The following is a 22,934-nucleotide window of genomic DNA, read 5'->3' as shown; positions in this document are numbered from 1 at the left end:
TCCCCCTCAGCACAAGGGAGGGAGCAACACGCTGGGACGGATCCAGGGCGGGGGCACCGCCATGGTCGGGGTTTCAGCGCTTGATGTGTTGAAGAGGCCGGAGCGTTTGTTCAACTTGAAAGAGGAGAAAGCGAAGGGGGAATCCGCTGGTTTTACCTACCTGGGAAAGGTTTTAGAGATAACGGAGCCAAACTCTACTCGGAACACAAGAAAAAGAAGCCCTACGCTGTAGCTTCCATCCCCTCTACCTCAGATTGTTTCATTTTAGTCTTATTCCTACTTTTCTAAATCCAAGTAGCAAGAAAACTCCTGTTTCAGTTAGAAAATGAATCTGAAAAAGGGAACTAAAATTATTTTAGCATCCCACTTATTGAATAAGAAGATACAAAGCTCTGATCCCCAGGACATAGGTGCGGTCAAATGATAGGAGACAATTTTCTTGCTTGTATCCCACCATTTTTTTTCAGCCTGTCCAGTGTAGATGCTACTTAGACCTTTTCCCAGCTGCCTGTTTTTCTATCTTTTTTTCTTCCTTTTCTAAACTGCTTCTCTAACACTGCACCAGTATCCAAAACAGTCAGGAAGAAAACCCTTTGTTCACATAGTTTTAATTCTTCAGCAGAGTCCTAGATCTTTGTATCTAATGCGTGAGGGTTTTTATAGTTTATGTTTAACACAAATCAAACAGTTTTAAACATGGTTTAATTGACCTGAACACTGCAAATGAGGGATCTTTCCCCCTCTGTCTTCTTGTAATTCAGTTTGAAGAGAAGAACACAGCAAGGATACTTTTTTTCCTCTCTCAGTTACTATTTCTTGATTTCTCTTTTCACAGATTGAGAAGCTGAAGCAGGAGCTGATTGATTTGAAACAGGAAGCACAAGAAGAGACGAAGAAGCTGGTGAATGAGCTTTCCCTTTGTCCTCAGAACAGTGGGATCTTTTGAGCAGGCTGAAAAGTAGTTCTGATTTTAGCATAAGGAACAAGCTAGGGTAGTTAACTGCTACAGGCTGTAAAAATATTGCATGAAGAAAGAACTTGAAAAAAACAATGATGTTGTGGGAATTATCCCATGACTGTAGTGCTATTTCAGGTAGTAGTAGGAATATTTTATAGCATTGGAAATAGTATTAGGAACCAGCTGGGTAACGGTGAGGCCAGAGGCACAGCAAAAACATGTTTCATTTTTACTGAGATAAACAATAACTACTTTGAATTTTTTTATAATCCTCCTTCATTCATTCCTGTGGAACCAAAAATTCTTAACAAGAACTGAGAAAATTATTATTTGTTGATCTGGCTTCAGTAAGAAACAGAACTGTGTTCATCTGCACTTTAAGACAGTTATCTCGCATCAAGCAGACTCCACAAGGAACTTTCACCCTCAGATTATAAAGGGCAGAAAAGGCTACACATGATAGATGTGGTGGGCCAACCTTGGCTGGATGCCTTGTGTCCACCAAGCCAATCTGTCACTCCTCCCTCCTCAGCTGGACAAGGGAAGAGAAAATACGATGGAAGGTTTGTGGGTTGAGATGAGGACAGGGAGATCACTCAGCAATTACTGTCATGGGCAAAACAGACTCGACTCAAGGAAATCAATTTAATTTATTACCAATCAAATTGGAGTAGGATAATGAGAAATAAAACTAAATCTTAAAACACTTTCCACCCATCCCTCCCTTCTTGCTGGGCTCAACTTACAATTTCTCTACCTCCTTCCCCCAAGTGGTGCAGGGGAACAGGAAACAGGGGTTCCGGTCAGTTCATCGCACGTTGCTTCTGTTGCTCCTTCCTTCTTGCACTCTTCCCCTGCTCATGGGGTTTCTGTCATGGGAGACAGTCCTCCACAAGCTTCTCCACTGTGAGTCCTTCCCACAGACTGCAGTTCTTCACAAATTGCTCCGGCATGGATCCATTCCATGGAGTGCAGTCCTTCAGGAACAGACTGCTCCAGTGTTGACTTCCCATGGGGTCACAGCCTCCTTCAGGCATCCACCTGCTCGGGCGTGGGGTCCTCCACAGGCTGCAAGTGGATCTCTGCTCCACTGTTAACCTTCATGTGCTGCAGGGGGACAGCCTGCCTCACCACGGTCTTCTACACAGGCTGCAGGGTTATCTTTGCTCCAGCTCCTGGAGCACCTCCTCCTTCTTCACTGACCTTGGTGTCTGCAGAGTTGCTGCTCTCATTCCTCTCTTCCTACTGCAGTTGCTGTTGTGCAACAGTTTCCCCCCCTTCTTACAAATGTTATCACAGAGGTGCTACCACCATTGCTGATGGGCTTGGCATTGGCCAGTTGTGGGTCCATCTTGGAGCTGACTGGCATTGGCTCTGTTGGACCTAGGGGAAGCTTCTGGCAGCTTCTCACAGAAGCCATCTCTGTAACCCCCCCTGCTACCAAACCCTTGCCACGCAAACCAGATACAATGATATTATGGATGTTGCTTCAAACTTATTATTAATTTCTAGACTTGTTATTTCACTAGACGACAGCTTCTACTGCATTTGCAGCATTTCTTCTAATGATTAATTCCTTGTGTATTTTAAAACACTGCAACTCAGTATATTTTCAGACATCCAGTTCTGTGTGCTCTGTCTTTTATGTTATAATATGTGATGATTAGTTTCTCTCATTTTGCTTTCTTCTTACTGGGAATTTCTAATTTGCAGGTAGATTATTATGCCCAACAAATAAAAGAACTGGAAGATAAATTTCAGGAAAAAGTCAGAGAAATTGGACAAATTCAATTAGAACGGAAATTAACAAAGGAGTTCCGCCAGGAGAAAGCAGCTATGGAGAAAGAGCTGGAAGACGTAAGTCTGTCATAGACATGCATTTGCAATATTTATTTAAAGAGCAACTTTGTGTGGCAACATAATTTGGGAGTGGAGAACAGACATGGCCAGTCTGCTGGATTCTTTTCTTTATAGTTTACAGAGTGCGAGGAAAAAGCACTAGGTTGATAAAATGCAAGATCTGTAGCCAGATCTCACTTCTGTAATGGTCCAGTGCTGTAGGGTTGGTTTTGGTTTTTTACACGCTAACGTGGAATTGTACAAACATATCTGTGGATGGACTAGAGCATCTGGTACACACTTTAAAGATACATATGGAGGAGCTGGCAATTGACTATAAGCAGAAGTCTGATTGATTTCTTGCTAGTCAGCTCAGTAAGGATGTGAATGCTAGTATTGTATCATGCTTTCAACCCCATAAGCCATTTAGAATATAAATGGGAAAACTAGGGACTGTCTGTCACCAAGCACTTATACAGCACATGACCTAATCAGAGATACTTTGGAGCTGTAACACAAGTACCAAATAGTGGTATTTCCTGTAAAAGACTTTAGCCTGGGATAAGAAAGTATCCCAGCTGACTGATGACATGAAAAATGTGCCTTGAGCAATTCAAGTGCCTTGCTGACTCATCTCTACTGGAACTTTTTTCAGCCACAAGAAGGGGCTAACTAACAACACCAAATGCTTTCCATGGAGACAAATGATTGGTCAACAGCATTTGGATTATTAATATAGCACTGCTCTTAAGCTAAGCTAATAAATGTGAGTTAGGCATTTTTCAAAGAACACTTGAGGCATTGTACTTTGAATGATCTTGATGACTGAATGAATAGATAAAGTAAAGCAGATTTCTAAAACTGAGCATTAGAGTGACAAAGTGTGTGTGAATGACTGTCAAAGCTGTGAAAATATGGGCACAGGTGAATGATGAAGGGGAAGCAAAGCAATAATACAAGGCAGAAGGTTAAGAAAATTTTATAGATTGTATAAAAATTTGATGAAGACTGTGGGTAGTGCCAGGAAAGACTACCAAATTCCTTCTTGAAGAGTACATCCACACTATTAGTTATATGGCTAAAATAAAATGCCATTATTAAAGAAATTCTATTTTTTATCATAGTTAAAAGAGAGTATGGAGATTTCAAACAGGAGACATCAGGAAGTGGTTGAGAGATTGGAGAGGAGGTTTCTTGAAGAAAAGGTAAAGACTGACAGACAGTTAAAAATCTGATTTCTCCCATTGACTACTCTGGTTTATGAAGTTTTCACAGTTCTTTACTGAGAAATTTTCAATTGCCCATGTCAACACAAGTGGGATGAATGAGTTGGAGTCTAGGTGCAGCTTTCCAAGGAAAAACATGGGATGTCAGGATCCCAAAAAGGCCATGTTCTCCACTTCCATCAGAACTTCAGTGCCCTTGGGGGTTCATTCTATCACTAGCGAGAAGTTGAGTGAGCTGAAAACTGTGGGTGTGATTTTAGAATTTACACTGTTTCAGATTTTAGCTTTGGTGCCACGTCTCATGCAAAATTTAAACAAGCTTTTCTCCCTTTCAGAAAAGACTGGAAGAAGATGTTGAGAAAAAGCTAATAATGATGGCAGAGACCACCCAGCATGAGGCTGTTTTGTAAGAAACACTTGCTTTTCCCATTTTCTACTTTACAAAACCATTTTATTACTGTGTTCTAAATAACAAGTTGCCTATGTTACTACATGGGCTTTAAAGGGCAAAATCAGTAATGACCTAGGCTGTTTTTATATTTCAAGTGTCAAGATGATGTCAGCACTTACATTTAAACTGTAAGACTCATGCTGGTTCCAGGGGAGAACTGAAGGTAATATTGTCATAACTGTACCACTATTTTCTTTGTTCTCTCAGTTCAGATGGAGGACTAGAAGCAAAGCTGTGAAAACTTGGTACAGACCTGTAAGAATTTTACAGCTTAGCTCTGAAATTAGGACACTGAAGTATTGATTTTAATGTTAAAAAAGCAAGAAAGGCGGTGATTAAAGCTCTTGGATTTTGTTTCCCTCTGTGCAGGCAGCTGAACAGCACTGGGAGAGAGATGTTTAAGGAGAATGTTCATCTTCAAGGTGCATTTGCTAACTGTCTGAAAGAAACCATGGAATTGCAGAAAATCAAACCAAAGTCAGAAGAGGACATAACTCTTCTGTTACAGGAGAAGGTTTCTGCTCTGATTTTAATTCTATTTCATTCTCTTCCAGGAAGGGGTATACAGATCAGTATACAGATGTAAATTTACTGAGACTAACCTCTCCCTGATCTCTGCAGTTATTGGATTCAGAGTTGTCTGAAGAAGAGCTCTTATTGTATCTTAATTATGGAGGGGAAAGAAGGAAGGGTTTCCTATGCTAGTGCTTAAGAATAAGTCTCTCTCTAATGTATACTACATACCAAGCTTTCTTTATCTGGCTTCTCTTGTAAACAAAAACCTGATCCCAGAGAATCATTCACTCTCCAGTGTGAAGATGCCAGCATGTTTACTAGATTGTCAGTACTGAGAGGAAAAAAAAAAATAACCCTCTAGATTTGGTGCAAATGAAATAAAAGCCCAAATAATTTCTTCTCATATTTTAGGAAACCAATGAGGATTTAGTTCGAAAAAAAATCCTACAGATCAGTCACCAGAAAGAACAGATTAGAGATCTGCGGCGTAAAGTGGAAAAGCTGGAGATGGCCTTATGTCGCATGACCAGAGAATCTGTGAGAGAGACTCAGAAAACACAGCAGCAGGTGCTGATAGAAAACCAGGCAAGCATGGTGGAGATCAAGAAACTGCAGCAACTACTAGAAATGAAGGATCGGGAGATGAACCGAGTGAAGAAACTAGCACGGAATATCTTAAATGAGAGGACTGAGGTGGAAAGGTTCTTCCTAGATGCTCTGGAACATGTGAAGCAGGAGATCATATCCAGTAGAAAGCACTATAAGAAAAAGGCCCAAACTGCTTATTACAGAAAAATGATGGAGGCATGTGCAGGGAAGGAAGAATTTCCCAAAATCAAAACATTCAAAAGCAACATAAATAGCACAAATAGTGTGTACAGAGACCTAGAGGAAGCAGAGAAATGCTACTGGTATTGAAACATCAGAAACTAGTGTCTGTCTTCCTAGCACACCTGAAAAAAGCCTTTGTGTGATAATATAATCTAGATTTGGAATGCTTGTGGAAGCTTCTGTAGTGAGAATAACTGTATGAGGTGTAATATCCTACTGATTAGTAATGACTTTGTGGGCACCTAATTTCAACTAAACTATCACTTTTTGGTCATTATTTCTATGGTTGAAATTAAAGATAAGCTCTAAAGAATTCTTTGCATATTCTGCCATGTGCTGTGGAATTTGATACAGAACTTCCAGTATAGATGTGCTTCTGCAGTTTTCTTTTAATAATTATTGTTGCTTTTCTAATATTTTTTGTTTTATAGGCATTGCTTTTCTGGCATTGCTGTTTTGCTTTTTTACTCACTCCAGTGAGCTAACAACACAGAAGCCTAAAAATTACGATAAAGATGGTAGCAGCTCATTACTATGTTGCTGATCATTTTAACAGAAACATCCACTAGATGGCAAATTCAGTCTTTTTTTCAGCTGTCCTTCCCTGTGTCAGAAGCCCCTGCTTTGCATTGTGCTTTCAGAAGTTGTTTTCCTCAAGCTTCATAATAATCTAAAAGTTAACCCATTACATGAAATAGACACTGACATATTGAAAACGAGATCACATGAAGTACAGTACTGATTGACAGATTATGTTCTATAGTGACTAAAACAAAATCTTGGATTTATAAGTGTGAGTATCTCAGAATTTGTATTAGGATGCAGTTTAGCTTAAATTAGGGCTACACATGCTGCAGTGGCCAGGAATACAGGTTTCCAACCTTCTGCTAGAGATCTGTGCCTACAAACTGCAACAGTGTCCAGGCACTTGGATTTTAAACCATAGAGTTAAGGTCTCCCATAGCTGCAGCTTGTATACCTCCTCGGTGAGAGGCCAAAATTATCCTACTTCCAAATAAATTGCTTAGTATGCATTGGCTATTGAATAATTTGGTGACACATAATCAGTCAGAATGTTTTGTTCAGTTCAGGTTATCATCTCTCAAAAATGATACAGCAGAAACACTTAATGAAAAATCAGAAGTGAAAGTAGTTACTGAGATCTAAGGAAGCTTCTCCTTGGAGTGAGAGAAGGTAGAGAGTGGAACCGAGAATGAAAATTGGTGATATGTATTGACCCTTTAATGTATGAACAGCAGAAGCAAGGGAAGGACAGTGTACTTGACACTAATGCACATTACTACTAACCCTCCCCCTTCCAGTATTTATAACCACTACACGTGTTACCAGAAATCATTGCCCTGTTTTTCTTAGAGAGCCCTAGATTTAGAAGCTGAAAAGACAGCACCGTGTGCTTAGTTTTATTTTTTGAATTTACATGCTACAAAGAGCTGAACAAGAGCAATGCGGAGCTAGAATTTAAAACCTGTTTTACACATATAGAATCCATGAGAAATATGCCTTTGAAGTTTTCTTCTAATACATTGATCTTTTCTGTGTTTTTCAGGGAAAAAATCCGGGTTGAAAAAGTGGATATCAGTGACTTGACATGGGAACAAAAAGAACGTGTTCTGCGATTGCTCTTTGCCAAAATGAATAGCACAAATCCACGGTAATACTGTTTCTTCAGTAGGTGAATGTTGAGCTTTTACAATGTTGAGTTACAAGAGCTGGGCTGATAACTCCAGGTCAGGGGATTCCAAGAAACTCTGAATCTAACACAAAAATCTAGTTAACTGTGTGGCTTGGTGTGAGACACTTCAATCTTTTGGAAAAGGTGATTAAACCTTTTGAAAAAGTTGATGTACTGTATACTAATTTTGGACACGCACCAGATTATACTGTTAGAAGTTTGTATGCAGTATCAAAAGAAAAGCAAGTGGAAGTAAATTTTGGTAGTGCTGAGGAGGGCAGAGAATTAACTTTGCTCAGTGCAATGGGATTAATTTTGTTCAGTCATTAATAAATCCCTACCCATCTTTACCAAACAAGTAAATACCGTCTATTGTGACAGCAGCACATCTCACATATATTTCCTTTTGATAAGAGCACCATAAAGCAATCTGCCCAGTATGGAAAAGTACAAATATCCACAACCAGATTATTAAAAGTGTACTTGCCCTATGGCTCATTGCTGTCTGTGTAAGAAACTTGGGAGCATGACTTTAGAGATACCTAAAATATGGCTTACACTGGAAATTCAAAGTTCAAACAGCATTAAATATATTATAAGCTGTGAACTGGGGCATAAGAGGCCCCAAAGAGAAATCTAAAATGCTACTATTTTTAATGTAGTTTGGGGAGACCTAATGCTTAGTGTGGAATACCAGCTTCTCTGTGTTAAAAGTTTATTTAATTTTTGAAAAATTAAGTTTAAATTTTGTTAGCAAAAGTTACATTAATGAATTTTAGCAAGTTTTGTTAGGTTATTACAGTGGAAGTAAGAAATGTATAATTAAATGATTCATCCATCAGCTTTTACGGTTCCAATTTATGCATGGATTTAACTCTTTTTATCAGTATCTGCCAACATACAAGAGCACATATAAAGCTGCAGAGTATGAACACTTCTCTGCTTGAAGAATGGAATATAAACACTTCATTTTAATTTCACTTATGGTTAAACCCAGTTTAAACCTTATGTTTGTTTGTTTTTCCTCATTCCCTTTTAATTGTAATGATTTTGCCACAAAACACAGGATTCCATAGAGAACTGAACTCGTGTTTGATTCACAGTGCTGATTTTGGGGAGTGCACTGCAATAGCTCAGGTGCCCTGGCATTTCTTGCTTGCTGTTCTGTTGTTTTAGAAAACAAGTTTGCTGTGGGATTAGAAACCTGGCTGAGCGTAAATCACTGTTAGCTGAGGATTACTTTGTTCTTGTGTCTTCCTCACAGGAAATACACCAGCATTTTGGCTGCTTCAGCTTCAGCTCCTGACGATACTAAAGAAGAAAGCAAAACTGGGTAAGATACTAAATTATACCACGCTACCTACCATCTCGTCAGTCCTGGTTAGATATAAATGGATGCAGTTGTCTCTGTCACCCCTCCCTCTTTAGCATACTTTGGTTTGTCTGAAGATCTGTATCTATACAAATAAAGGTATGTGTGACAAGAGAGAGGAATTTTTTATTTATTTTAAAATTTCTGGTCATGGTGATCCTTTAGCAGCAGGTATTTAGACTTAGCTCTCATGACAAAAACCCCAAAGATCTCATGCCCCCTTAAAACTTCCTCTTATTGAAAAGCAGCTTTATTATTTTTGGAGGATTCTCTGGTGAAAGGCCATGACTATACAAGGAGATGCATTTTCAGCTAGCACAGGGAGTTCTGATTAAAAGACAAATCTATTAAGCTGTTTGTGTTCAGTATAGAATCATTTAAGAGAGAATGAGCCAGGATGAAGATTCCTATGTCTGATTTTCAGATACAGACCCAAATACAACTATATAGTTAATTATAATTCTCCCAGGCAAGCAACATCGACTTACCCTGAAGCAGTAAGTGTGGAGGGGCTCTGGCATCATGGAACATCATGTCAGACATGAGGCAGTCAAGCACACAGAATAAAACGTAATACTCAGACATCATTACATGGACCAGTTAGAACAAGTCCAGAGAAGGGCCACCAGGATGATCCGAGGGCTGGAGCACCTCTCCTATGAAGACAGGCTGAGAGAGTTGGGGCTGTTCAGCCTGGAAAAGAGAAGGCTCCGGGGAGATCTTATAGCAGCCTTCCGGTACCTGAAGGGGGCCTACAAGAAAGCTGGGGAGGGACTTTTCATAAGGGCAACTAATGACAAGACAAGGGGAAATGGGTTTAAACTGAAAGAGGGGAGGTTTAGATTAGATATTAGGAAGAAGTTTTTCACTGTGAGGGTGGTCAGACACTGGAACAGGTTGCCCAGAGAAGCTGTGGATGCCCCCTCCCTGGAAGTGTTCAAGGCCAGGTTGGATGAGGCTTTGAGCAACCTGATCTAGTGGAAGGGGTCCCTGCTGATGGCAGGGGGGGGTGGAACTAGATGATCTTTAAGGTCCCTTCCAATCCAAACCATTCTATGATTCTATGATCAAATGACCGGATAAAGTTCCTAAGCAGGAGCCCTGGAGGGGCTTATGTATCTCTCCAAAGGAGAGGCAGACTGGCACTTCCAGAAACAGGAGTAGAAGTGAGCTGTAGCACTTTCTTTTTTTGCACAGACACGGAAAAATAACAGAAGTGTAAGTCACAGGGCCCAATTCTCAAAGGTGGTTAAGCTATTTTAACACAATTTTTGGATTAAGTGTTATCAAATAGCTTTGAGAATCGGGACTGCAGTGCCGTCTAGACAAGCAATTTTTAATAGGAGACAAAAGCTTGACTACAAAATTGTATTTTAATAGAATCTAAGGAAATTTATGATGAGATACTTTATACTTAATTATACTTTTGTATAATATAGAAGATATCTTCTTTAGCTTATTTTTTATAGTGAATGTTGAAATAAAAAGGAGAATAAGAAGGTGAGTGAAAAGCAGTAACAGCAGTGAGATGCAGGTACATCATGATCAGTCAGCATCTGCAGCTCGATCTAAAAAGGCATTTCATTAACTAAAAAAGGCAGATACAAGATTTGTATTTCTAGTACAATTATTTAAAACCATCTGTTTAAAAAATGCTGTTGGAAATGCAGATAATCAGAAAAGATGTTTGCACACAAGTGAAAAGATCAGACAAGTGTCTAGAACAGGTCTGGAGAAAGTGCAGGGATACTCCTGCAATTCTTCAGGAAGCAGGAAGGCTTGATAATAAAGCCTGATTCTGTTACAGGAGCAGCTGGATTTTAAGAATTTCTACAGAAAAGAAATAATGGGTTTTAATAGGACAACAGAAAAGTCAGAATAGCAATATTGATTAGGAAGAAAATTAAGGTGTTTTGGAAGTGAATGACTGTAGACAATATCAAAGGCTGTTGATTAGTACTCCTTTCCCAGGTGCACAAATGAATGCCAATGTCTTAATGGTGATTTACCTAGAATATTTTACCTTAGCAGCACTGAAAATACTTCTCCCAACCTAATATTCATTACACAGCACACAAAATTATCCGATTCATCATCTTCTGCAGTAATGTTTCCGCACATTCAGGTGTTAACACCAGAGACAGAGTAAGGCAGCTTTTCATTTTGCATGAACAACAGCCACAGCAATTACAGACTCATCTGCTCTTTTCATTTTGGAAGTTATCTTGTTAGCAAAGCTGCAAATACTAAATCCCCTGCCTGCTGCTGCTTTGACTACATGTTTGAAATCCATCTGAAATATAGTTATTTTCCTCCTTCTTAAAATACAGATTTTAATCTTTCCCAAGCCAGGAGCTCAGATGACCCTGTACAAAGCATAGTGGTGCCAGTGGATTTGGACTAGTGGTTATAGCTCTGTATATATGTGTTGCTATAATTTGATGAAGAAATATTTTCAGTTTATAATAAAGTAATTTACTCAAAGCTTAAGAGTTTTTGTGATGAAATGACAGGTATGTGGGAACAGAAACAAGGCATTCCTTGAAATGCCGTATGATGAAATTGGTACAGAGGTCCCTGAAATGCTGTAAAAGGAAGATGTATAAATGGGTTACTGGAGTCACAGACCAGCCTCTGCAAAGAGGGGAATAAAGTCAACGTCACACCTATATAATGTTTTACCAAGGAACAGTCATATTCTGCAGAAATGTATTAGCATGTTTTTAATTCATAATCAAATTGCAAGGTGAGAATTTCCCTCTAGGGTATAGCAAAGGAAAAAACAAGATATAAACGTTAGTGAACCCAGCAATTGCATTAATACATAACTGTCAGTTACAAGGTCTCTTTACCAGAAGGCAGGATACCAAGTGTTCACATTCAGGTTGTTTGATTAGAACAAGTAATGGTTACAATCATTAGAATAACATTATTTTCCATGGGTGCTTGAATGAGTTCCCTTGCAGATCCCTCATGGCTGCACCATCTTTCAGGAACCAGAAATAAAAATACATGTTCTCCAGCTCCAAACGCACAGATTCTTAAAAACAGGGTATACCAAGTCTTACCCTTCTCTAATAATGGGACCTGCAGTCCCTAGAGAACGTGATTCTGTTTGAGCAGTGACTCTGCTTGAGCAAATAAATGTGACAAGGAGTCAATTAATCAACACAAGAAATACAGCCATAGTCAGGAAAAGAAACCAATGGAACAAGCCTGGCTGCTTTGTGATTTAAAACCATGTTCTTTCCTTCTACTGACCCATCTATTTACCCTCTCTTCTACCCAGACCCACATGATGCTGTGATGTGAAGATACAACTACATACTTACGTTTCTGCTTCCCCAGTTTCATTATGTTACAAGACCTTTAGGCATAAATCTGTAAAAAGGCACCAAACAACTTCCAGGTATAGTGGAACTGACAGCAAGCTGGAGAATACAAGCCACATGCACAACAGGAACGGAAGTTTTCAAGCTGTCAGAGGCATGGTGAAGGTCACTCTTTCATCCTCAGACATGCAATCAAATATACTTTCCTGAAAAATCCTTAGAAAACTATTTCCCAAGTGTTTTGGAAACTGCTCAACAGATGAAAGACTGACATTTTCAACTCCCAAACTCGCTGTCTTCATAGTATGTAAAGTCACTTCTATGAGACACCCAAGGTGTCCCAGTTATGTCACTCAAAATAAGTACTCATCTTTGAGTAAGGTGAACTCAAAATCTTAACATGTAAGATAAAGAGGTAAAGAAAACTGCTACAAGATGTAGCCAGGAGTGAGTCACTAAGGCTAAAGACACCGAAGGGGAAACCAGAGTAATGTTCAAGTTCAAAAGGTCTGGAAGAAACACAGATTAAGACCAATCTCACTGTCTGCCCTTTCAATTAGGTAAGGTTGTTTCCTCTGTGATAGGTTATAGGAAAAAAATTGAGTTCAGCTAGCCAAAACACTGACAGCAACAGAAAACTCACACTGTGCGTCACATGAGCCTGCCTGATCTGCACAGAAACAGAGGCCCTTGAGAAAACTGATCTTCCTGTTAATTCCCAAGGAAATGATAGTCAGTACAAAGCTGGAAAGTGCAGCATAGAAGGAGAAGGGCACCAGGAACAGCATCTGTAAAGGCTGATTTAGTTTCCCATAGTTGGCATAACCACAGCAGGCTTGGTAACGGTGGCATCTTCCTCTTTCCACTGAGAAATGATTGTTTTCAGCTGTGTGTAGAACTGCACTCCCTGGAAGAAAGGAGAGACACAAGGATCAGATGTTTGGCCTTAGGAATTCTTTGGGTCTGCACCAGTGGTGTGTCAAGCAGTTTTTGATATATCTACAAGGGTTGAGTTTTCCTCTGTGGGAACAATTCCTGTCAGTCTGTTCATTTTACCAGCTCCCCAGAGATTCTGGTTCTGTCAGAAATCTTGCTACTTAGTTCTTCCTCTCTTCTCAAATATCCTAAAAAAAGATTTGCTTTTTTATATCAAAGGAAAAAAAAGGAATCAGCTATTGTAACATGCATTATGGTGGCTGTGATCACTGTCTGGTCTTCAGTTTCCTGGTTGAGACGGCTTCAAAGTCTCCCTACTAATGAGGTCTGATGACCATCTCCCCATTGCCATTTATAACGTGATTTATCACAATTCAACCCAATAGAGTACTCTGAAAAAATTACCTGCTTGCCATAGAAATTGGTGTCTCCTCTGAAAGAAGCACGAGAGCCAGTGAAAGAGAACATGGGCAGAGGTACTGGGATTGGAACATTGACACCCACCTAAACCAAAAATAAGCTGCCATTAATCACAGGAAGTAGTGGGTTGCAGAGCACTCTCCAGAAGCTACTGTATTTTGTTTCCTTAAATCTGAGGCTGGGTACTGTTGGTCGAGTAGTCAGTGATTAGTCACTACAGCTGGATGGCTACCTGCTGTAAATGGTGAGTGCTAATAGCAACAATTCTAGCTGTAACATACCTGACCCACATCTACTAAGTGAGAATATTTCCGAGCTGTGGCTCCATTGGTGGTGAAGATTGCAGTTCCATTACCATAGGGGTTACTGTTCACTATCTCAATGGCATCATCCAAAGTGTCTGCTTCCAGAACCACTAAGACAGGCCCAAAGATCTCTTCCTTGTAGCAAGTCATGTTTGGCTGCCAAGACAAACAGCAGAAAAAGCAGCTTGTATATAGGTTATAATAAAAATATCCTAGGAAATAGGATATAATAAACACTAATGCTGCTAATGCTCATGATATTCCTAGGATCACCCATCATACTGCACTGCCACAGGCCATACTTCAGTCCTCCGTGCCTTTTCACCATTTCCCATGCCCTGCCATCTATCTAGCCACTAAAGAAGGTACCACTTCTCACCTCCAGAGCACCTTCTGCTTTTACTGCCTGCCTAGCCTCACTGGTCTACTCTGACCAAGGCTGATTAAGACCAGGATTAATTCAGGATAGCTTACTTCTCTTTGTGTTGACACAGTGACTAGAACCTGCTATCCTTTCCAATTCAGTGTCTAGGATTTATGCCTGATAATTAGCAACATCTGACAAATAGAAGAACACCAGCTGGAAAGTACTTTAATCACTAACAGCTAATACAGCAAACTACAAAATATTCATCTGACAAGTTGTAAGTTTTATGTGGCTTACCATATTGTTAACCACTGTATAAGAAAACTAAGAATCACAAAATCTCAGTGAAACTTTTACTTTTGAATACCTAACAATCTTCATGACACATCACAGGAAGTGAAGTATTTTAATATGTTCGATGAAAAAAAGACAAGAAAATTCTGAGATAGATTAAAAGCCTCAATAGCATAAAATCAATAAAATCCTAAGAACACAAATAGCAGAACTATCAAGACTGGTTTGCTATCACGGAATCAGTCACCCAAATACCCATCAAGAATTGAATACTTAAATATTAAGGAAATCATACCAGCTAACTGCATAAATATAAAAGAATTAATTTAGGTATGAAAACACGTGGAGTTTTGCTAAAGAATATTCCCCCATAGCAGTGTCCGCCTGTTGTACACCAAGCATTATATTGAGAGGCTGACTCAATGAAGTTGTGAATATATTCAACAACAAAGAGATTTTGTACCTCATCCTGGATTGCTCTCATGAAGATTTCCACAAATATTTACCTTTTGTTTCTGCAAGTCCTTAAACGGCAAACTGCAGGAATGTGTAACAGAGGAAGGAAAATTGCAAGTTTGGCTTTTCATCATTCTCTTCCTTAGGCATCTGCTGCTGGCCACTACTACAGATAGTACATGATGCTTGATGGACATTTAGTTTAACACATTATAAACTGCCCATATCTTTTAATTGTCTGCATTCTGTTCAAGTTAAGATCATCAACCTGATTCAGAGAATGTTTCATGACTGCAAATTCTTTTATCACCTCCACAACAGCATTACAATGAGCACTTCATTGGAATTGTGCAAGGGAAAGCAGAGCTCTCTACCTGGTGATTATCGATTACTGACTGATCTGGGTAACCCATTTTTCAATTGGCCCTGCAACACACTGGTTTTGGTCACCTTACCTTGACATGGGCAAGGACCGTTGGTCCAACGAAATTGCCACTTTCATAGCCCTTCACTTTGATATTACGTCCGTCCAGAAGAAGGCTGGCACCTTCTTTCACTCCTGTCTCAATCAGATGGCAAACCCGCTCCTTAGCTTGGGGACTGATTAGAGGCCCTAGATCTGCTCCAGGCTGGTCTCCTGTGAAGAGGCAGAGACACCAAGTTTTTAACCCTGACAGCTTCCTCTTCATAGGCATCATGGAGATCACTACACTGGCAGGAAAAATCTGAAAATCCTGATGTTTGAGACACAGAACAAAGAATTGAGACATTAACGAACAGGAGTGATAGCCTGCAGCTCCCATAATCAACAAATAAGATTAAGCGTAAACATAATTTTACATCACCAGGAAGCCAAAATTCAACAACAGATTCTTCTCAGAAGGAAACTTTTCCCCTTTGCAGGACTTTATTGAACAATCACAAAAGATAATTCTCCCAGAATTATTAACAGTCTAGTTTTTCCCAAGTACTTGTTTCCATTTTTCCTTTTTAATTGCATGCTTGCTACCAATTGGAAGGATCCCTAACTGATGTTGCTACATAAATGGTAGGTTTGAGGTAAACGTAGGACATAACCTCAAAGCTCCAGTTAAAACAAGACCGATCCGGTAAACCTTGCATCACAGTCACACTGTGAAGTCTTCCTACATATTCCTAACTGCAAGGCTAGGGCTGTGTTGCCCAATCCAGACAACCTGCTAGCTCCTACCCCTACACATCAAACATATGGTGCTAACAGCTCCAAGAGACACACCATGGTATGGCAGATAAACCAAGCTCAAAAGCTACAGCTGCACAGATGTGGTGGACCTCATATGGAATTATCACTCTCTGTACCTGCATTTACACGGAGATTTTTGGCTCTGTCCACAAGCTCTGGCAGCCATTTCTGAGCTTCCCCCACTAGAATTGCTGTAGACAGGGCCATGCAGCGTTGGCCAGCTGCTCCAAAAGCAGCTCCAACCAGCTGGTTCAGGGTGTTCTCTTTATTGGCATCAGGCATCACCACACCATGGTTCTTGGCTCCCTGAAATATAACACATACACAGTTTCTCATTATTAATCACCCAGCTCACTTCTCCAGTTCTCTGTCAATATCTTCATATAGTAACTATGACACTGCTACCAACAGGCTGGCAAGAAGGACAGCCTCAGCACTTAACTATCAGTAGCAAAGTCAGCTTCTGCTGCTGAGTGGCGTGGTCTTTTAACATTCACAGGAGACAGAGGCAGTTTATGTGCTGAAGTGTGCTCCGTTCAGAGGCATTACCATGTTGGCCTGGACTCTCTTGCCATTCCGGGATCCCCTCTCATAGATGTACTCGCCAGCCTGATTAGATCCCACAAAGCTGATCGCTCTGATATCCGGATGGTCACAAATGAAATTCACAGCTTCAAACAGGAAACAATACATTATAGACTGTGGTGCACAAATGCTTCCCTCTGTCCCCATCCATACAGAACTAAATCTATGTATCTCTCTTGTTATCAAAATCCCTGCCCCTGTGTTACCTACACTTGACTTCCCCTACTGTCTGTCCATGCACCTCTCCACTAATTTCTCAGCATGTGTACTCCTGCCCCTGTGCTCACACATCTGGCTCTCTGCCATCTCTTCACACTCTGAGCGTTTCCCAAAGTGCCTGAGTGATGTTGAAGCAAAGCTACTGTTGTCTATTTGTGTCCTTGTGTTCTGAAGGTACTCATGTGCTGTGGAAAACATCACATTAGGAGCTAAAATACTGGCATCCTCTCCATATTCAGTGAGGCATTTAACTCTTGTTTAGGCTTCCTTGTGAAATCAAGATGACTTATCTACTTATTTCAGTTTGAGCTTAGGTTGCTAAACAGAATTTGAGAACTTACATGCCTTGGGAACTCTGTCCCCAGCCCCCAGAATTTTGTGCACTGTATGTCCTGAAAGATTTGGTTCAAGATGGCAGAGAATCTCCCAGTCACCTCCTCTCCATCAAGAGAGCTGAAGTATCTGTCCAAATCTATCTAACAGCAGTTGTATCAGACTCTCCAGCTTCCTTAGTACCTCCACTGAATATACATCACAACACTTACACACTCCAGCCATCTCCCAAAGGCTATTATTACCTTCATGCTGTCCATGGATGATATTCAGCGTCCCATCGGGGGCACCAGCATCCTGAAACAGCTTGGCAAGGAACATGAGTGCTCCTGGTACACGTTCAGATGGTTTCATCAAGAAGGTGTTTCCACAAACCATAGCCATGGGGAACATCCAAAGAGGAATCATGGCTGGGAAATTGAATGGTGCAATGCCAGCACACACACCGAGAGGCAGACGGTAGGTGCAAGTGTCCATGTCTTTAGTGATGGAGGGCATGGTCTCTCCCAGTATGAGGGATGTCACACTGCAAGCGTGTTCAACCACCTCTGTAGCAGAAAGGGCAATATGCCACTGGATGATCTATTAACAATCAGTCCCCAAACTCCCTTCTCACCACTGCCTTGACCCAAGTCTTTCTTCCAGCCTCTTTTCCCACAACTTAAAACTCATTGTGCTCCAGAAAATAGCTTTGCTCTGCCAAACACTGTGAGCTCATTGTAAATGGATTCTCTCTTGAGTGCATTTTATGTCATTGTGATAAGAGTACAGACACAACAGCCTCAGTAAAAGAAGCACAGCTATGGTGGTAGTGTACCACCTGGGACTCAACCTTAGACATCTGAACATGAGCGAGAAGTTCTTATCCCTTTACAGCAATTTGTAGTCATGCCTAAGAAAGGGAAGGATCTAACAACTTGGAAATGATTTTGGGTAACCCAATCTAAGGGAACTTCTGAAAAGTTAACCTGAAGTTATGAGTTAGCCCCTTTTCTCTCAGAAGGAGGCTGTGAAGGGAGCTACATGTAGAGACTCTCAAAGCAATCAGTTGCTCAGGAGAGCTCCTCCTTTCCTATAAGTTCTGAAAGCCCCTTTTTAACAGGAGGAGCCAGCAGCTTACGGAGGCCTCGGAATACATCTCCCTCAGCATCAGCCAGGGTCTTCCCTTGCTCAAAGGTGATGAGTTTTGAAATTTCTTTCTGAAAATGGAAAAGATGAGGTTTACGTACATTAGAAAAGTGCCTGCCTGTGAAACAGGGTGCAGAGACAAGAAAGTTTAACAGAGAGTTGAACATCACAATGAAGACCAAGTAGAACCTGGGAAAGCCTACATTGATTGATTTACTCCTTGTAGATAAGAAGCCAACAAGGCAAAGATTTTAGAAAAATCAACTGTGGGTTGGCTTATATTCTACAGCTTTCATGTGCCATACCACAGACACACAGGAAAAGCAACTGTGGGAATCCAAAGTCATAGTCACATTCTCGTCCCACTTGTCTTTGCCAACTGGCATATTCTCCATCAAGGCTGAAAGTTCCTCTCATGGTCTTTTGGTCAAGGCACAAAAGCAGAATAATATTCCCTAAGAAGCACTGCCTCTCTGTCCCCATTTGCTTGGGAGAGTGCTCTGCTACACCTCTCAAGGACAGCATCTCAGTTGGCTCCTCAATCACAATAACATCAAGAACACAGGAAACCCCGAGTCTCTCAATTTAATTCCTAAAGTCAACTGCGATGCATTCAGCAACAGCCACCACACACAGCCATGGTGTCTCACCAGATTGTCTTTGATGAGTTGTTGATAGCGCAGGAAGATTTGCTGGCGACTCAAAATAGATGTTTCTGACCAGTTCCAAAAAGCCTTTTTGCAAGAAGCCACAGCTGCCTCCATCTCACTGGCTGTGGCTTTTGGTACACGGCCAACCACTTCATTTGTGGCCTGAAGGAAAAAACAAACTGCATCAAAACTCATCTTGTTCCAGCTGCCCTGCCAACCATTCAATGGTCCTTTCACACCAATCACCTAATACCCTTGTTCTACAAGGAGCTATATTTCTGAGGGAACAGCACAAAAGACACCCCTTCCCTGGTGCACACAAAAGGCCTGGGCTATAACTGGAGTAGTTCTGAAAACCTGCACTCTACACATCGCAAATTGGAAACCCAGAAAGCTGCAAATGCAGTGCTGATTTCCAAGTTGGAGTTGAAGTGACTCGTCTATCTGGCAGTCTCCAGAGAGTGTAAAGCAAAGGTTTCTGTGGACTGTGGCCTTTTCCTTCTGCATCATCTTGGCTCATCTGCTGTCCCTCTTGTGCATTAAATGAGGCGAGGTTCATTTGGAAAAAGCAGTACATGGCTGTGTGATTGGCACGGATGCTAATTTACCTAGACCACTAAGCCAAAGTAAGATTTTACAAGCAATCTTAGTTCTACAGTATTTTAACTTTAAATCTTGTCTTCGCCAGTTTAACCTCCTTCTAATGCACTCTTAAAAACTGTCTGCTTTGACATGACAAAAACATCAGGTATATCACTCGGAGAGAAACTACAATAGAAAGAAAGAAAATGAAACAAAAACATTGGTTGCCACATAGACACCAAATGAGCTTCATGAATATGACTTACTGCTCTGATCGAATCAAAGCGAATCAAAATAGAGCTTTACAGAGAAAAGTTTTAGAAACTGCTGTCCAAATGCTTACTAGGGCAGTCAGAAGGGTCAGAATTCTGAGTACAACCTCACTTCCACTCGTCTGTGTCGGAGGACTCAGACAAGTACAAGTGCTACTAATCTAAGATTATTTTGCACTGCATAGCATCGAACCTCTAAATTCTCTGTGAATATTGTGGCTCACAGATAGAAGCTCTCTGAAAAGAGAGGAGCTTCAGATGTCAGGATTTTTTACCCTGGTCTGAGAGTGAAATCAGTCTCTATGGGGACTTCACATTCAGCTGGCATCAAATCACACCCAGTTGATTTCACATACAGGGTGAAAGAAACCGTTCAGAAATCTGACATACTGATCACAGTCTTTCTATGAGCAAAAAAAAGTGTAAGCGGGGTTTACGCTTCCTTTCTGGAGATCAGGGTTTTATGACACACAGGAGATAAAGGAGGTCAACACTTTCCCAAGACTGACATTTCATGTGAAAAGGAAACTGAGAAGCAATTCAGCAATTCAGTGCTGAATCCATCTTAAGCTCCAAGTCTCAGCTTTTCTCAAGAGATGGATGTACTTTCCCCTTTTGCCAAATGCTTGGACAGAGGCACAGACACTTGTTGCACAGTGGTCACTAGTACGTAAGCTGAGGCCATTTCACTTACCGGGTTGTGGATATCAATCCATTCAGTAGTTTTGGACTCAACAAACTTCCCATCAATGAAGAGTTTGGTAGTTGGCTGTGGAGGACAAAACAGTGTCCAGTGAGTGATCTTTGTCTCGAGATGCCCAAATACCAGTGTGCTTGATGACATGCAAGCCTTCCTCATTTACTGCTATGCTGCCCATTAGAGGCTCTAGATCCTGTATTTACAGCAAGACCCAGATAACTGCTTAGGCTGAAATTTTTTCATGCTCTTTGCCCCATTCTTCTCCCACTTGACACCAAAATGTCCAAAATTCTTTCTAAAAGCAGTTAGAGAAAAAATACATTGTTATGCTTATGTTCAGAACTATTTCAATCACCCAGTGTTTACTAAGGTAAGAAAACTGAAAAACTGCAATTCATAAATGTTCAAAAGAAATGGTGTCACCTTGTCAGAATTCCACGTACCTGTGCACGCTGTGCTGTGTTTCCTTACCATCAAGCCACTAAATAGGTTCCTCTCTCCAGCTCACAGCTACAGGCATAACATTGGACTTTCCCCACTCCCTGCAGGTAAGAGCAAGGAACCTGCATCTGCTGAGTTCACAGTGCCTGCCCTGGCAGGCAGCATGGAGAACAGAACTTTCCAACTCAGATGCAGAGGAGAGAAAAGGAAAGTTTGGAATAAGAAGGCAAACATAGGGCCAAAGGAAAAGCAGGAGTAGAAGCTGGATAAGCAACAAAACTGTAGCACACAGGCAAACAGATTGGGACTGTATAAATAAAGAGGCGATACTGATATTGGGAGGCCAGGAGAGAACTAGAAGAAAGCAAGAGCAATCATGCCACAAAACAGTGGCTTGGGGAGAAGAGATAAGAGGAAGGAGAAACGGATCTGCTGTGTAAAGAACAGAAATGGGACACAACAGATCAAAAGAATTGGGCCATAAAAACAAATGCATCAGGGAGCATCATGAAGAAATTAAGATGCGGAATTATAAGAGGGAGATGAGGACTGAGAGGCTATCCAAGGCATAATGAAGGAAGAGAGATCAGAGGAAGAATAAGGAAAACAAATGGGGATGGCTGGACAAGTGACAACAGTGAAAAAGTGAACAGCAACAAGAGTTGGGAAAGCAGGACTAGGATGAGAAGTGTAAAGTAAGACTGTTAATGGATAAGCAAGACCTATTGATTTGGGAAGTAACACCAGGAGTGCGTAAAAAACCAAAGAAATTGCAGCTGGAATTACACTTGGGAAAGAGAAGCAGAAGTCTCTGCCTATGAAAACACAATCCCCTCTAGAAGCTGCAAGGAAGCGCAGGAAATCAGTTTCCTGACTGTCAGAAAAGGTCTTCTGGTGCTGGCCTAAAGAATGAGAAACTCCTACTGCTATCAGTCTCTCCACTAGCCCAAGTGCCATCTATCTGCTGTGGACCTAAAAGCTCCAGAGCTTTATGACCCACGTGGACTTCAGTGCAATGGAGTTTATGTTTTTTTCAACTTGCTTAAAAGGGATATCTAGAAAATCACACATACAAAGAAAAAATATTTTAAGTAACTCAGGAAAGGCTGATTAAAGATTGCCTGAACTTTTTCCATAAGATCACCAACTTTCTTCTGTGGAGAATGAGCCCGCTGTGGGAACAAGGACTGAGGTAAAGCAGACTATTTGGAGGTTCATGATGTCGCTGCTTATAACTTGGAGAGTGCACAGTGGTGGATACCGGAAGAAAAAAAGGCACTGTAACAGTTCCTTGTTCAATACTGCCCAAAGGAAATCATATCCTCTCTCTGCCATAAAGAGATGACATGAGGCCAGTCCATGCATCTTGAAACAATCTTTTTTCACGCATTATCATTACTCATACATTCTATATTCGTTCTTTGCAGATCTTATTGAAAAGAGATTACACACAGTAAAAGACACCTAAAAATTGGGGGGAAAAAATGGCAGGTGTATACGTAGCACAACGCGTGTTACTTACGGAACACGTAGAAAACAAAGCAGGACGCGATTAACTGAACTAACATTCGCCCTGTCCCCCCGCCGAGCCAGGCAGGGCTGGCTACAAGGAGCAACGAGGTGGCTCCCCGAGCGGCCGCGGGGCGAGCAGCCCAGGCGGGAACTTCTCGGCTCCGGAGTCAAACGAATCCGACACTCAGCTTTTCCTCCGTCCCTCGGGACGTCCGCGCACGGGCAGCCCCAAATGTTTGCTCCAGAAACACCGACCCGGAGCCACGGGGAGGGGAGGGGAGCCGGGCCGGGCCG

At 41.1% G+C, this 22,934-nt stretch overlaps 2 protein-coding genes across 4 annotated transcripts; one reads left to right on the top strand and one right to left on the bottom strand.

Moving 5' to 3' along the window:
- Positions 1–61: 61 nt before the first annotated feature.
- Positions 62–11,035, top strand: BBOF1 (basal body orientation factor 1). Its single transcript, XM_010168506.1, has 10 exons — positions 62–169; positions 836–901; positions 2,672–2,815; positions 3,922–4,002; positions 4,359–4,429; positions 4,844–4,988; positions 5,402–5,901; positions 7,389–7,493; positions 8,779–8,847; positions 10,918–11,035. The coding sequence occupies exons 1-10, from the start codon at positions 62–64 to the stop codon at positions 11,033–11,035; spliced, it is 1,407 nt and encodes a 468-aa protein (XP_010166808.1).
- A 1,888-nt stretch (positions 11,036–12,923) lies between these two features.
- On the bottom strand, positions 12,924–22,334 carry ALDH6A1 (aldehyde dehydrogenase 6 family member A1). 3 transcript variants are annotated; one of them, XM_010168503.1, is made up of 11 exons: positions 22,311–22,334; positions 20,682–20,756; positions 19,134–19,295; positions 18,476–18,554; positions 17,601–17,903; positions 16,768–16,889; positions 16,335–16,524; positions 15,452–15,633; positions 13,856–14,035; positions 13,560–13,658; positions 12,924–13,125 (listed from the first exon to the last, which is right to left on the bottom strand). In XM_010168503.1, the coding sequence occupies exons 3-11, from the start codon at positions 19,245–19,247 to the stop codon at positions 13,021–13,023; spliced, it is 1,374 nt and encodes a 457-aa protein (XP_010166805.1). In that variant the 5' UTR covers positions 19,248–19,295; positions 20,682–20,756; positions 22,311–22,334; the 3' UTR covers positions 12,924–13,020. The 3 variants fall into 3 exon arrangements, with proteins under 3 accessions (XP_010166805.1, XP_010166806.1, XP_028940920.1); XM_010168504.1 differs by lacking the exon at positions 22,311–22,334 and adding an exon at positions 20,814–20,822; XM_029085087.1 differs by lacking the exon at positions 22,311–22,334 and having other exon boundaries at positions 20,682–20,784.
- Positions 22,335–22,934: the final 600 nt, after the last annotated feature.

Source organism: Antrostomus carolinensis, unplaced genomic scaffold (assembly GCF_000700745.2).
Source record: "Antrostomus carolinensis isolate BGI_N321 unplaced genomic scaffold, ASM70074v2 scaffold16375, whole genome shotgun sequence".
NCBI classification, from domain to species: domain Eukaryota; kingdom Metazoa; phylum Chordata; class Aves; order Caprimulgiformes; family Caprimulgidae; genus Antrostomus; species Antrostomus carolinensis.
The sequence above is the reverse complement of the archived record's forward strand: the minus strand, read 5'-3'. Positions and strand labels throughout refer to the sequence as shown.